Source organism: Ranitomeya imitator, chromosome 1, assembly GCF_032444005.1.
Source record: "Ranitomeya imitator isolate aRanImi1 chromosome 1, aRanImi1.pri, whole genome shotgun sequence".
NCBI lineage: Eukaryota > Metazoa > Chordata > Amphibia > Anura > Dendrobatidae > Ranitomeya > Ranitomeya imitator.
The window spans coordinates 307,367,688-307,383,756 of NC_091282.1; the positions used below are offsets into that span (position 1 = coordinate 307,367,688).

At 43.0% G+C, this 16,069-nt stretch overlaps 1 protein-coding gene across 1 annotated transcript in view; it reads right to left on the reverse strand.

Moving 5' to 3' along the window:
• The window catches only part of BICDL1 (BICD family like cargo adaptor 1), a 129,594-nt gene that overhangs the window by 6,520 nt on the left and 107,005 nt on the right, over window positions 1-16,069 (reverse strand). The window contains exons 6-9 of the mRNA XM_069758376.1: window positions 14,059-14,277; window positions 12,209-12,352; window positions 11,626-11,756; window positions 7,422-7,542 (exon numbers count right to left, since the gene is read on the reverse strand). Coding sequence (XP_069614477.1) covers window positions 7,422-7,542; window positions 11,626-11,756; window positions 12,209-12,352; window positions 14,059-14,277 — 615 coding nt within the window. The remainder of the gene's footprint in view (window positions 1-7,421; window positions 7,543-11,625; window positions 11,757-12,208; window positions 12,353-14,058; window positions 14,278-16,069) is intronic.

Here is a 16,069-nt window from a genome sequence, read left to right on the forward strand (position 1 = left end):
ACGGATCGTTCATTTTCAAAAGTCGCCAACTTTTGGCAAAGTCGGGTTTCATGAAACCCGATCCCTGTGTGGGGTCGGCCATGCGGTACGCGACTTTCGCGCCAAAGTCACGTTTCGTATGACGCGCTTGGCGCCATTTTTTCAGCCAATGAAGGAGCGTGGGCAGGGTGATGACATAGGTCTTAGGGGCGTGGACGCCTATCGTCAACTTGTCGCTTGTGCGCTGTAGCGATTTGAAATGTGTAACACCAGCTTTTCTGTTCAGGGACGGTGCGCTCTGGATGGAGTGCTCTGCTGCACGGGGCTTCAGGAAAATGGCCACGGGATGCCGCGCGTGCGCAGATGGAGATCGCGGCGGCCATTTTCCCAAAGCCGAGTTTGTATCTCGGCTTCAGGAATATGGCCGGCGCGATCTCCATCTGCGCACGCGCGGCATCCCGCAGCCATTTTCCTGAAGCCCCGTGCAGCAGAGCACTCCATCTGCGCACGTGCGGCCCCAGGAAGATGGCCGCCCCCACCGATGACAGGGGTAATAGCGCAGATCGCGCGCTGTTTCTTCACGTGCGCGCAGTGGATTCGTAACTTGGACATGCGCAAACCACTACGCCACCAACGGAAAGCTGGGGAAGAAAAGAGCGATGTCACCATGCCCACTTGACCTGACCAGCCTGATTGACAGGCAAAAACGGCGACTTTGGTAATGTATTTCGCAGCATAGGTGGGGAATCGGGGTACACTACATACACTATTGTAACGCACAGCGCAGGCCCTATTTAACAGTATTTTTATCTCAATCTGAAAAAACGGGGTGACAGGTTCCCTTTAAGAGAAAAAGAAGTTCTCATCGCACCATACCTGGACGATCTGTTGCTGATAGCAGATTCATCTCAACAGATGGAAGAATCCTTAAAAATTACCATGTCACTCCTGAAGCGTCTGGGGTGGATAATAAACGTAAAAAAGTCGAGTCTCGAACCAGAAACGCAGAAGATATTTCTGGGAGTACTACTAAACTCCGAACTGGAATACTCCTTCCTACCAGACCAAAAACAACGGTCAATCAAAAAAGAACTTCAATCAATAAAAAAACGGAAATATATTTCCATCAGGAAAGCTATGAGAGTTCTAGGACTGATGACCTCATGCATTCCCAGTGTACAGTGGAGCCAGTTTCACTCCAGAACGCTTCAAAGGGGAAGTTCTTTCGGTATGGAATGGAAGAAAAGATTCATTAGACAACAGCATGCGGTTACCCAGCGAGGTAAAACAGTCCCTCTCATGGTGGATCGACATAAAAAACCTCAAAAGAGGAAAACCATGGAAAATATCTCCATGCGTAAACATAACCACCGATGCAAGCTCAAGGGGCTGGGGAGCCCACATAGAAGGATGATACCTTCAGGGGACATGGCCACTATCGGTACGCGACAGTTCCTCCAATTACAGGGAACTCAGAGCGGTCTGGGAAGCACTAAAGAGGTGCCAACACGAGATTCGGGGACACCACATCCGAATCTTCTCAGACAACTCGACCACGGTAGCTTTTCTCTTACATCAGGGAGGACCAAGGCACCGTCCACTTCAAGCACTAGCAGAAGCAATATTCTCCTGGACGGAGGATACCGTGAAGTCCATCACAGCAGTACATCTAAAAGGTTCACAGAACCGAATAGCAGACTTTCTCAGCAGAGAGAAAGTACAGTCGTCAGAGTGGTCTCTAAACGGAGAAGTCTTTACTCAGCTAATTCAACAATGGGGCACTCTGCAAATAGATTTATTCGCCTCAAAGGGCAATACAAAAACGAAAGAATTCTTTTCATTAAATCCAAGAGACAATCCAACTGGCATAGAAGCCTTGGCTCAACATTGGGACGTGGAACTTGCATACGCGTTCCCTCCACTAGCCCTAATTCCCAGAGTTTTGAGGAAAATTCAGGAAAGTCTAGCTGTAATGATCCTAATAGTGCTATATTGGCCCAAGAGGAGCTGGTTTCCTCTGCTGAAGTGGATGGCGGTGGAAGACCCAGTGCTACTACCACTGAGGCGGGATCTTCTAATGCAGGGACCGCTTGTCCATCAAAATCTAAAGATGCTACAACTCTCAGCGTGGATCTTGAAAGGGAGATCAAAAGGACTGTCGGAGTCAGTCATCTCAACCATGAAAAAAAGCAGAAAGCCGGTGACCTCGGCTATATACCAGAAGATTTGGAAGAAATTTTGTGCACAGAGCAATACTCCAATATCCGTTCTCCAACAACCAGATATTCCTCAAATCTTAAATTTTCTCCAAACAGGTTTTGATATGGGCTTGAGGCCTAGTACGCTAAAAGTACAAATCTCAGCTTTAACTGCCTTTTATGATTATCCACTAGCGAATCATCCTTGGATAATGAGATACATCAAAGCTACGCAACGTATCAGACCAACAATACGAAGCTCAGTACCCTCATGGAACCTCACTTTGGTACTAAATGAGCTACGGAAAGCTCCATACGAGCCACTTGATCAGGCAGACCTAAAGTCTGTAACATTCAAGACTGTCTTCCTGGTCGCAATAACGTCAGCAAGGCGAATAGTCGAAATTCAAGCCCTTTCCATAACAGATCCATACTTAAAGATACAAGAAGATTGCATCGTTCTAAAGTTGGATCCCTCATTTCTTCCAAAAGTTGTGACGGACTTTCACAGAAACTAGGAAATAATTTTGCCTACGTTCTGTCAGAACTACAATAATGATAAAGAACGTTCTCTTCATTCCCTGGATGTTAAGAGAACAGTATTGCAGTATCGAAAACTTACAGACAGCTGGCGAATTGATTCAAACCTCTTTATCCAGATGTCTGGGAAGAATAGAGGCAAAAAAGCCTCAAAAGCGACTCTGGCCAGATGGATTAAATCTACCATTTGCGCTGTGTATACTTCAGCCGGTGAATCTCCTCCAGATCACCTAAAAGCCCACTCACTGAGAGCAATATCTGCTTCATGGGCAGAGAGTGCGGGTGCATCCATGGACCAAATTTGCCGGGCGGCAACTTGGTCTAGCTCAAATACCTTTTGCAAACACTACAAGCTGGACGTTCTGTCAAAACAACAGACTGGCTTTGGGAGGAAAGTCCTCCAAGCTGTAATCCCGCCCTAAATAGGAGTTATTTGGTATTTCTCCTGTGGTGCTGTCATGAGGGACAACCTGGAAACTAGGAGTTAGTCATACCTGTAACGGTATTTCCAGGAGTCCATCATGACAGCACCCATTATTTGCCCTCCCTTGAACTCCAGTCTGATGTGTGATATGAACATGTATAGAGAGGAAGTACAATAAAATTGTTGTATCCATCCTGGTGTGGTACTTTGTAAAATCACTGAAGGGTGGAGGTGGGGAGGGGCTATTTAACCTCTTCTGTGTTCCTGTCCCTATCAAGGATATGAAGAGCAACCTCCTGTGGTGCTGTCATGAGGGACTCCTGGAAATACCGTTACCGGTACGACCAACTCCTAGTTTCAAGGCTGTGCATCTACCAGGAGAAAATGCACATGTGCAGAGTGAGCAGTCAGGGTGTTGGGGCATACTTACAGCCGCCACTCATAGTACTTAATTCCAAGCCAGGACGAATAAAACTCATTTGATAGGCTAATGATGTTTGGGGACATGACTTCTTCCCTTTATCCCCTCCTGCAAATAATTGGCATGGGGATAACCAGAGTTGTGAAATGATTGTTGGAACTTATTTTTCATTTTGGACTCTAAGGCCTTAGGCCACTTGGCAGAGCTGTGTTCCCTGAATTAGTATGGCACTACACTGGTCTCTATACAGCAATGTATTGCATTTCCCCCAAGCATACCTTCGTAATATGGCACTGAACTGAAAATGTATGTGTATAGTAGGGTAACACAGGGGAGCGGTCACCTCCAGAACTGCTATTTATTTGGAGATATAGTGATAATCTGATGGGTAATGGCATAGAAGTCATGTCTGGCAGGCTTACTGGATCAGTAGCTGCAGGGAGAAAGTGAAGTTATGTTTTTCTCTCTCTACCCCCTGCTCCAGTAAGGCATACCTGTTAGGGTATGTGCACACGTTGCGGATTTTGCTGCAAATCTGCAGCGGTTTTTCCTGAGTTTACAGTACCATGGAAAACAAAATCCGCAGTGCACATGCTGCAGAAAAAAAATGCGCGGAAACGTAGCGTTGTTTATTCCGTAGCGTGTCAATTCTTTGTGTGGATTCCGCAGCAGTTTACACCTGCTCCATAATAGGAATCCACAGGTGTAAAACCGCATGTGAAATCGGCAAAAAAAAAGCGGTAAATCCGTGGTAATTCTGCAGGTAATCCCCAGTGCGGTTTACCTACGGATTTACCAAATCAGTCCGGAAAAATCCGCAGGACTTTCCACAACGTGTGCACGTAGCCTTAGAAATGCAGATTAACCCTATGTTTGCAGGTAAGTAGTGTTTCTGGAAGTGACAGGTTCCCTTTAAGCTTCGTATGACCTGGATCTTGCATGGAACCAAAATGCAGCCATGTGGATGAAACCTGTTGCAAAAACTACTGAGGATGAATGTATAACTTGTTTTTGTTATCTGACATTTGGGGTATTTTACACTCTTACACTAATGTATTCTGATCTATCAGTTATGACACATGATAACTTATGGATGGATATGACTGGATGCAATGATCACATAAATATAATAGCGTGGAACTATGAAATGCAAACACATAACCAACGCCTAAAAAATGCCTTTGGTGAGATTGATGATGATTCAACATGATGGATAAGCCATTACAGCTATACAAAATCTCACCTCTAAGGCAGGAGGGGTGTATGATTAAAGTTGTCGATACAGGATCTGAGAAAGGCCATTAGATCAGAAACCAAAGGAGCCAAATAGTGAAAAGCCCTGAGGAAGCAAACTATAGCCAAGAAACGTAAAGATGTAATGCTTAGGAACCCATGCAAACAAATCCAATTAATTTATTGGGATTATTATGGGATTCAAACAAATGGCAAAATGTGTCTTCATTTAGGATCATGTGTATCCTACTAGTGCACTCCTGCAAACCTATAAAACAACAGGTTTGTATTTGCAAATAGCCATATATATTGGCTGGGTTTTGACCTTGTGTTAGTTGGTGGACCTGGAGGGGTTTTTTTTAACCTTAGGCTGCTCTTTTATCCCGATCCACAAGTCCTTTTCTCGGCTTAACTTTCCATGCTACCAGGGCTGGTTTCTGGCCTGAAATAAGCCTGGTCTGTTAACAGGATTATATCTAACCAGGAACTGGTGGCAGTTCTACCAGGCACTGTTTCACTGGTGCTAGTGAAATGGGCCGCATCCTCTCACTCCCTGTGCTTCCCTGGGCCCGTGTGGACAGAGGGTGTCTGTGTAAGACGTAATAGTGACGTCAGACAGGGTGGCAAGATGTGGGTTCATCACCTGGTGGCCACCACCAGGACCTGGATGCATACACCCAGCTTCAGAGGCAACACTGCGCTTGACCGGAAGTTCAGAAGATGGCTTCAGGTCATGCGCAGTACGCCTCTGAAATCGGCAAGCGTACACCTGGCTTCAGTGACGCTGCTTAAATGAGCGACATGCATGCCATAGATTTGCATAAGCGGCGATGACGCCGCTCGTGCAAATTATGTTATTGTGCAAATTATGTTATCACGCCCACAGAGGCATGATAACATGGAAAGAGGGCTGACTAGTCTGGAACAACTAATGCCCCATTAACTAGTAAAAGCCCTTATTAGCATAGGAAAAGTGGAAGTTATAAATCCATATTTAAAGTATTTGTTCAACTGCATTATGTTATACAGGGATGATTAGGGAGGGAGTTTAATCACACATCGTTGAACGTTGTGGGATTGGAGGGCAGGGGGGACCTGATAGGTTCCCTTTAATAATTTAGGATTCATTGCTTCTTACTGGACCCAAAATTTAACATGATTTAGAAGTTTTGGAGGGAAAATTAAGACTGTTGAGCATGAGGGTTTTTTTTTTTTGCTTTGTACTCTTTGAAGAAAACATGTCAGATTTGTGGCAGACACTCTTGCATCCAACTACATCCCAACCTTCTGAATGTGATAGTACACCTACTATATGTAAAAATTTATCTGCGTTCTATACACCTGAATGGATCATCTGCAGAAATGTCTACAGCAGATCTGCCATGTGAATATACTATAGAGGGGCATTATGATTTGCGTTGCCGTGTTCTGCTGGCAAGCCCAGTCCTTCATGTCAAATGGTCTTTACTACTCTTCCTTTCTTCCACTAGGCCTCATGCGCCATCAAGATCTTGCAGGGCTCAGAAGTGAAGACCAGTAGCCATAGAGGATTGGACTGGAGATGGAACAGTGCAGCAGGAATAGAATGGCTCTTCTCTTTAATATACCCTTATTTTCTTGTTCTACTACTTTTGGAAAACTATTACTTAAGAAATTCAGAACACTGGTGTATGTTTCAGAAACCTTAGAAAGAACTTGAGTTGTAGAAATGGGCGAACGCGCCGAACGGATTGATAAGACCCTGGTCCAAAGGCCACATCAGTATTCCATGGCGGCTGGACAGGAGCCCTGAAAACCGCTTATTACCTGCCAGAAACCTTGGCGGTTCTCCTGATTACAAGTCTGGTGCAAAGTCATGATGCCACAATGATACCGGCTTGTAGTAGACTGTTCCGAGTGCTCCGGTCCAGTGGCCACACACACCCCTCTACTCTGATGTAGAGCATCTTATCATTGCATATTCTACTACACAGTGCTGAAGGCCGCTATTTTTTTTTTGTCCAGTGCACTAAGCAGTTTATCATCAAGGTTAGAGATACACGATGGCTGAAAGTTGACCCATAATATCATGGCCTTGGTGCGATTTGAAGTGTTTTCTATGGGGAAAAGTCACAATCCACCTTCCAACTGTGACAAAAGTTCTTCCTTCGACAGATTTATGATGGCCAAAAAGCCGACATATATGTAGAAAATAAAATGACAATCTTAAGTTGTAGTTGCCATTCAGGGCCATCTTAATGCTTGAGCGAGCCCTGAGGTCCATGCTGAATTGGACTGAACTTTCCTATAGTAAAAAATGACCTAGATCTGGAAACTAGCACGGTTGGCTTGGTGGCCACATTCGCCTCTTCAGCATGGAGTCTTAGCTTTGCAATATGGCTCCCAATTAAGACAAGCCACAAGTACACACGCTTGAGTTTGGATCTAAAAACCACATCGAAATACTGCAAGTGTGAATCTGTACATGAAAACTACAGGTTGTATGACTGTATTTCTTTGTCGGATTCTAAATCCAAAAAATGAAAAATCATGGTTAAATCTATTAGAAATGCATCATACAGTGAAGACACTCTGTAAGACATTGGTTTATTATACAGCAATCTGCATATTGAAATAAAGCCCCTACCTGCCAAGCCTCCAGCTGCTGGGACAGATTTAGCTTTTGTTGAATGGCATCTAGTAGTTGTGTGTTTAGTGACATCAAATCAATTCTACATTTTGCCAACTCCATTTCCACTGCGTTTTTCCTTAATAAGAAGAAAAGCAAAGGCATGTCTAATAAGTGAACCACCAACATTAAATGAGACGTACAGGATGAGAAATGCATGTCTGTGTTATTCTAGAAACAGCACCACAGCTGTCCACAGGTTGTGTAGCATATTGCATTTTCACTGAAATGAATGGGACTGAACTGCAATACTATATATAACCCATGAACAGGCGTGGTACTGGTTTTGGAAGAAAGGAGTCATGTTTTTCTAATCCTGCACAAGCCTTTTAATTAAAAAACACATTACAGGTCCTTCTCAAAAAATTAGCATATAGTGTTAAATTTCATTATTTACCATAATGTAATGATTACAATTAAACTTTCATATATTATAGATTCATTATCCACCAACTGAAATTTGTCAGGTCTTTTATTGTTTTAATACTGATGATTTTGGCATACAACTCCTGATAACCCAAAAAACCTGTCTCAATAAATTAGCATATTTCACCCATCCAATCAAATAAAAGTGTTTTTTAATAACAAACAAAAAAACCATCAAATAATAATGTTCAGTTATGCACTCAATACTTGGTCGGGAATCCTTTGTCAGAAATGACTGCTTCAATGCGGCGTGGCATGGAGGCAATCAGCCTGTGACACTGCTGAGATGTTATGGAGGCCCAGGATGCTTCAATAGCGGCCTTAAGCTCATCCAGAGTGTTGGGTCTTGCGTCTCTTTCTCTTCACAATATCTCACAGATTCTCTATGGGGTTCAGGTCAGGAGAGTTGGCAGGCCAATTGAGCACAGTAATACCATGGTCAGTAAACCATTTACCAGTGGTTTTGGCACTGTGAGCAGGTGCCAGGTCGTGCTGAAAAATGAAATCTTCATCTCCATAAAGCATTTCAGCCGATGGAAGCATGAAGTGCTCCAAAATCTCCTGATAGCTAGCTGCATTGACCCTGCCCTTGATGAAACACAGTGGACCAACACCAGCAGCTGACATGGCACCCCACACCATCACTGACTGTGGGTACTTGACACTGGACTTCAGGCATTTTGGCATTTCCTTCTCCCCAGTCTTCCTCCAGACTCTGGCACCTTGATTTCCGAATGACATGCAAAATTTGCTTTCATCAGAAAAAAGTACTTGGGACCACTTAGCAACAGTCCAGTGCTGCTTCTCTGTAGCCCAGGTCAGGCGCCTCTGCCGCTGTTTATGGTTCAAAAGTGGCTTTACCTGGGGAATGCGGCACCTGTAGCCCATTTCCTGCACACGCCTGTGCACGGTGGCTCTGGATGTTTCCACACCAGACTCAGTCCACTGCTTCCTCAGGTTCCCCAAGGTCTGGAATCGGTCCTTCTCCACAATCTTCCTCAGGGTCCGGTCTCCTCTTCTCGTTGTACAGCGTTTTCTGCCACATTGTTTCCTTCCAACAGACTTACCATTGAGGTGCCTTGATACAGCACTCTGGGAACAGCCTATTTGTTGAGAAATTTCTTTCTGGGTCTTACCCTCTTGCTTGAGGGTGTCAATGATGGCCTTCTTGACATCTGTCAGGTCGCTAGTCTTACCCATGATGGGGGTTTTGAGTAATGAACCAGGCAGGGAGTTTATAAAAGCCTCAGGTATCTTTTGCATGTGTTTAGAGTTAATTAGTTGATTCAGAAGATTAGGGTAATAGGTCGTTTAGAGAACCTTTTCTTGATATGCTAATTTATTGAGACAGGTTTTTTGGGTTATCAGGAGTTGTATGCCAAAATCGTCAGTATTAAAACAATAAAAGACCTGACAAATTTCAGTTGGTGGATAATGAATCTATAATATATGAAAGTTTAATTGTAATCATTACATTATGGTAAATAATGAAATTTAACACTATATGCTAATTTTTTGAGAAGGACCTGTACAGTTCTGTAAATTTTTCTGCAAATTTGACCGTGAGATCTCGCTTTATGAACCCCACTTAAAGTCAAATCTGAGACAATAATAAGTACATATGGTACAAAAAAAAGACACATTACATACTGTAAGCCTAAAATTGGTAATATACAGTGGGGAAAATAAATATTTGATACACTGCTGATTTTACAAGTTTTCCCACCTACATAAAATGGAGAGGTCTGTAATTTTTTTTATCAAAGGTAGACTTCAACTGTGAGAGATAGAATCTAAAAAATAAAAAAACAGAAAATCACGTTTTATGAGTTTTACACAACTAATTTGCATTTGACTGTATGAAATAAGTTACTCATCACCTACCAACCAGCAAGAATTCTGGCTCTCACAGACCTGTTAATTTTTCTTTAAGAAGCTGCCCTACTCCGCGCTCATTACCTGTATTAATTGCACCTGTTTGAACTCGTTACCTGTATAACAGATGCCTGTCCACACACTCAATCATACTCCATCCTCTCCACCATGGCCAAGACCTAAGAGCAGTCCAATGACACCAGGGACACAATTGTAGACCTGCACAAGACTGGGATGGCCTACAGGACAATAGGGAAGGGGCTTGGTGAGGAGGCAACTGTTGGCACAATTATTAGAAAGTGGAAGAAACAAGATGACTGTCAATCTTCCTTGGTCTGGGGCTTCATGCAAGATCTTGCCTCGTGGGGTAAGGATGATTCTGAGAAAAGTCAGGAATCAGCCCAGAACTACATGGTCAATGACCTGAAGAGATATGGGACCACAGTGTCAAACATTACCATTTTAAGCCATCATGGCTTAAAATCCTGCAGTACACACAAGGTCCCCCTGTTCACGTCAGCACATGTCCAGGCCCGTTTGAAGTTTGCCAATGACCATCTAGAGATGATCTAGAGCAATGTTTCCCAAACTCTAGTCCTCACGGACCCCACGGGTCATGTTTTCAGGATTTCCATAGTGTTGCACAGGTGAGACAATTCCTGATGCCTTGATGATACTTCCACTACTTGCGCAATACTAAGGAAATCCTGAAAACATGATCCGTGGGGTCCGCGAGGACTGGAGTTTGGGAAACACTGATCTAGAGAATGCATGTGGTCAGATGAGACCACGATACAGCCTTTTGGTATCAGCTGAAGCTGAATGTTGCCCAGCGACAGCCCCAAAAAAAGATCTGGAGAAGATCTGTATGGAGGAGTGGGCCAAAATCCCTGCTGCAGTGTGTGCAAACTTGGTCAAGAACTACAGGAAGCGTCTGACCTCTATAATTGCAACCAAAGGTGTCTGTACAAAATATTAAGTTCTGTTTTTCTATTGTATGAAATACTTATTTCATGTAATACAATGCTGTTTAATTATTTAAAAATCATACAATGTGATTTTTTGTTTTTTATTTTTAGATTCAGTCTCTCAGTTGAAGTGTACCTACGATAAATAAAAATTACATACCTCTCCACTCTTTGTGGGTGGAAAAACTTGCAAAATCATCAGTGTATCAAATACTTATTTTCCCATCGTTTAAAGGCTTCAGTGTTTATAGCAGCAGACTTGTTTGTAGTTTATTATTTTTAGAGGTCGTTCAATACAGCACACGGAAGTACAGTGTAAATGCAGAGACTGCAATGATCATACTGCCTCTTCAACAGCCGATCAGCGGCAGTTCCGATAATCAGACCCCCACCAATGTAATATTGATGGCTTATCCTGAGGCTAAGCCATTCATTTTTTTTTTTGAGGCTGGATAACCGCTTAATGCTTTTTAATTTGGACTGATATAATTCTATATGTAGTAAAGGAATGCAACACTATTAGGAAATATATGTGCACCATGTTGCATGTATAATATTGATATATCATTTCTATAGTATTTCAATCAGCTGTTTAGGCCTCTAGAACAGGGGTGTCAAACTGCATTCCTCAAGGGCTGCAAACAGGTCATGTTTTCAGGATTTCCTTCTACTGCACAGGTGATAATTTAATCACCAACTCATTATTTGTGTAGTTGATTAAATTATCACCTGTACAGTACAAGGAAATCCTGAAAACATGACCTGTTTGCAGCCCTCGAGGAATGCAGTTTGACACCCCTGGTCTAGAATAAGAGCTGCTTAACAAGCATCTACCAGTGAAAGGAAAATACTAAACCAGGCTGATAATGTAAAAGTGCAGAAATTTGGATTACTTGGCTATAGCTTCATCTCGATCCTTTATCGCCTTTATTAGCCGTTCATGTGTATCATTATTTTGGGTAAGCTCCAGGAGGTGGTCTCGTTCTTCTTTCAGTGCAGTCATTTCCACACTCAATAAGGTGACCTGGCAGGGAACACTGTCGTTAGAGTCAGCAGGATAAATCATTTAGCAGATAGTCAAAGGCATTATACAACCTCTTTCATAAGTCTTCAATGCTTGTAATTGGTGAAAAATCCAAAATATAAAAAGAATATGTCAGCAAGATCATGCTGCCCTCAAACTGGCTATACACATTACATGGCTGTATGCCAAATGATGCCTTGGCCGAAAGCTGACTCTCCCAGGCATGCCAAGCACTTCTGTGTTCTGTATGAGAAAGTCACTGACCAACATCTCTGTCGGTGGCTTCTCACCGGAAGAACAAAGGGATCCGCAGTCTGAAATGATGTTCTATGTGCATTCAATGTTAATCGGCCTGCCTAAAAAGGCCAATAAATGACCTGAATCAGGCTGCATAAAAGGGGCATTAGTGACAGGTCCCACAATCACAATGAAAAATGTTTTCAATATGTTACCTGTTTATGAAGCCTTTGTAGTTCTTCAAAAGTTTGCTTCATTCTTATTTGTTCTCCCTGTAAGAGCTCCCTTAGAGCTTTTGAGTCTTCACTTGTCTGTTTGATCTGCTCCTCCAAACCATCATCTTCACATTTTCGTGAACTCTATGAAATTAAACCATGAAATTATGTATTATGACTTCTCTTTGTACTAATGGATGTAATATGAATGTATGTTATTGGTAACGACAGGGTTAATTTATTTAATAAGAATGAGGTCTGGGTTTCCGACAACTATATACAGACTGCTGTTTCAGAGTACTTACCCCTCATCAGTGCAGAGTAGTGCTAATAGAATAGGAAGCTCTTGACACCTATTTTTTTTTAGAGGTTGATTTTCTCCTATCTAAGTACTAATCATGCCCTAACCTGCTTAGCTTCCAAAATCAGGCTTGCTTAGGGTGATTTGTCTGTAGCCTAAACATTGTTTTTCTAATATTGGATAACCTCTTTAACTGCTTCTGAACTACCCATAGACTATGATCATCAGGGTCGTCCAAACTTTGCTCTGAACTGATGTTCTAAAACATCACTGCATGGTAAGCAGATTGCAGGAGATTTTACAGCTGAGAGGGTGGAGAGGTGGCTGCCACACACAGCCAGACTCCACACAGAAAAGGTAAACCTGGCTTATTACAACGTTTACCTTCTCGATCTCTGCATACACAGTGCTGAACAAATGCTTGTGTATACAGATGGGGAAGTACCGGGAGTGCTACCTCCTCTAGACCTAGCAGTCATGTGCGCTGCGGGGAATCGCCGGTTTCAGACCCGTGAACAGAGGGTATGTATGAGTTATACATATCCCCCGACCAGTGGGGGAGGCCTCGCTCCATACACTTGTTTGCTGTAGTTTTGATAAAATCACTGTTTATCAGCAGGTGAATATCACTAAAGGACTAATAAGTGCAAGATTGAGTATAAACCATTAACCTTTTTACGTGCTGCAAGGTGTGCATGTGACGTACGTGGACCAGGTTTACATGCTGGCTTGTGTTGTTGTCAAACCATTATTACTAGCTCAGTGAGCAGTCACATGGCCTTATAAATCGCATTCAGATCAGATCGCAATGCTCAGACTGGCCGGCGGCTCTCCTGACAGCTGTATAGAGATACATGAAGCTGTCAAGCTCTGATCAGGAGAGCTGCCGGCCAGTCCGAGCATTGCAATTCGATCTTCTTCCACTTTATATGGCCATTCATGCTGCTCGAACCTCAGGCAGCATGAATCAGACACTGGCTGCACGATTCTGTATGTTTTACTCTGAAACGTTGCAGGATTTTAGAGAAAACATAGTTGGAAAAGATGGCTGGGGACATGCCTCACTAATCAGCCGAGCCACAGTCACTGACCAGCTATTCCTCCTTGTAAAATAAAAATAACAGATACGCATCTCCTGGTAATGGCAGCATTCCAGTTATTTCGGCGCCGGGTCTCGCTTGACATTGGTCTGCCATGTGATCCCTGCAGCCAATCAGCAGCTGCTACGTTCTCACTTCTTACTTTTATCTGCTTTCATATGAGGGAAGTGAGATGGCAGAAGCCTAATAGCCGTCACTGGCTGCAAAAACATAATGTCACACGAGCCCTGGGTGACCCCGCAACGACATTGCTAGAATGGCGCCAATGCGGTAGATGATTATTATTTTATTTACAAAAGGGGGACTACTTCATGCCCAGATAGTGAGCGTCCCTTTAACTATAATGCTCCTATGACTCTTACATGTAGTCATTTATTCACCTTGAGCAAAAATATGATATTGTCACCACTAAAAACCAATCTTTAGTACATATATGATGGATGACGTACCGCGGCTTCACAAGTGTCCAGTATGCTTAATATAAGGCTCTTCAGTTCACTTAGGGCAGTGCGGAGGCTCCCGGCGGGTACGTCTTTGGCAGATGAGGTTTCAGAAGATTCATCCATGGAGGAGTCCGTGGACACAGCAGAATCTGCACTTTCATTTCCTCTAAGTTGGCAGCAAAGAGATCGAACCTGGCAATGTGCTTCCCAGAGCTGCAGCCTCAACTGGAAGGACAAACCAAAGCACGGCCTAAGGTAACGTACTTACTAGCAGCACAAGAACTGATGATATAAGTAATAGTCCATTAGTAGTCGTGTAAAAGATGTAAAGACACACATTCACAATCTCCTGTGAGGCTTAAGGCAGTGCCGCACCGCCATCAGCCGAGTGATGGGGCGTTTTCTTGTTACATTTTTATGTTGTAAAAAGTAGCACATGAAATATATATAAGGCTGCCGTCACACTAGCAGTATTTGGTCAGTATTTCACATAAGTATTTGTAAGCCAAAACCAGGAGTGGAACAATTAGAGGAAAAGTATAATAGAAACATATGCACCACTTCTGTATTTATCACCCACTCCTGGTTTTGGCTTACAAATGCTGATGTAAAATACTGACCCAATAAAGCTAGTTTGATGGCAGCCTTAGACTGTGCTTCCACAATGAGTTTCTGACGCTGCATATCTTCACTGAATCGCAGCGTCTTATAGCCCCAGCAAAGTGGATGGGATTTCTAGAAATCTCCTGCTCTCTGTGCTTTTTGTCTTTACTCAGCGTAAAATGACCTGCGGTGACGGTTTCCAATCCACAACATGTCAATATCTCCGGTGGATACGTTGAGTTTTCTGTGCAATTTCCCCCATAGAATTGCATTAACATCAGCAGGTCAATATCACACGTGCCTTTCTTGTGCGTTTCTGCAGCAAAAACGGATGTAATCCGCAGAAGACTGCATCAATAACGTTTTGTCAAAGCCAAATATCAGTATACGCTGAATATAGCTCTTAATGACAAGTGCGGTATGTTTGGGAATAAATTTATGTTTGCAAAATGAATTTGGAGCTAATTGGGAAGCACGGTGGCTCAGTGGTTAGCACTGCAGCCTTACAGCACTGGGGTCCTGGGTTCAAATCTCATCAAGATATCTGCATGGAGTTTGTATGTTCTCCTCGTTTGCGTGGGTTTCCTCCCACACTCCAAAGACATACTGGTAGGGAATTGAGATTGTGAGCCCCAATGGGGACAGTGATGATAATATCTGTAAAGTGCTGTGGAATATGATAGCGCTATATAAGTAAGCATAATAAATAAATCAGACATCTCCTTAATGATATTGCATGATGGAAAAGTATCTGCTTGCCTTTCTCAACATAGAGGACACCATTAATCTTGAATACGTTCCCAACTGCATTTGCTGAAATGCAGTCCCATACTTGCAGGACCTTCCACCATGCCTCGAGGTTTCCTGGAGACCCTCATTATTGTACCGTTCTGCAGCCCTTCGGCAAATAAATGGCCTTCTGCTACAGCCAGATATTTTCTATTTTGACTCATCAGTCCAGAGCGCCTGATACTATTGTTCTGCAACCCAATTGCTATATTTTCATGCTTTGTTTTGTTTTCATGTCAAAAGTATGGCTTTTTGGCAGTATTTCTGCCATGAAAACCATTTCTGGATAAAGTTTTACGAACAGTAGATGGGTCCCACTGGTTACTGCTAGCTCTGAGCTGATGGCACAGCTGGACATCTGATTTTCAAAGGGAAGTAAGCATGATATGTCTTTCATCTGCTGCACTAAGTTTCCTTGGCTGACCACTGCATCTACAGTCCTCAGGGTTGCTCAATATTTTTATTTTGCAATATTTTTTCCCACACCTGCCTAAAACTTTTGCACAGCTATGTGTGTGTGTATTTATATATGTACAAATATTTTTGTTTTAAATTTGTGGAGCAGAAGATATATTGTAAAACAGTCAGTGTCTGCTAACAGGATTACACAGAGGTCACTGAAAAT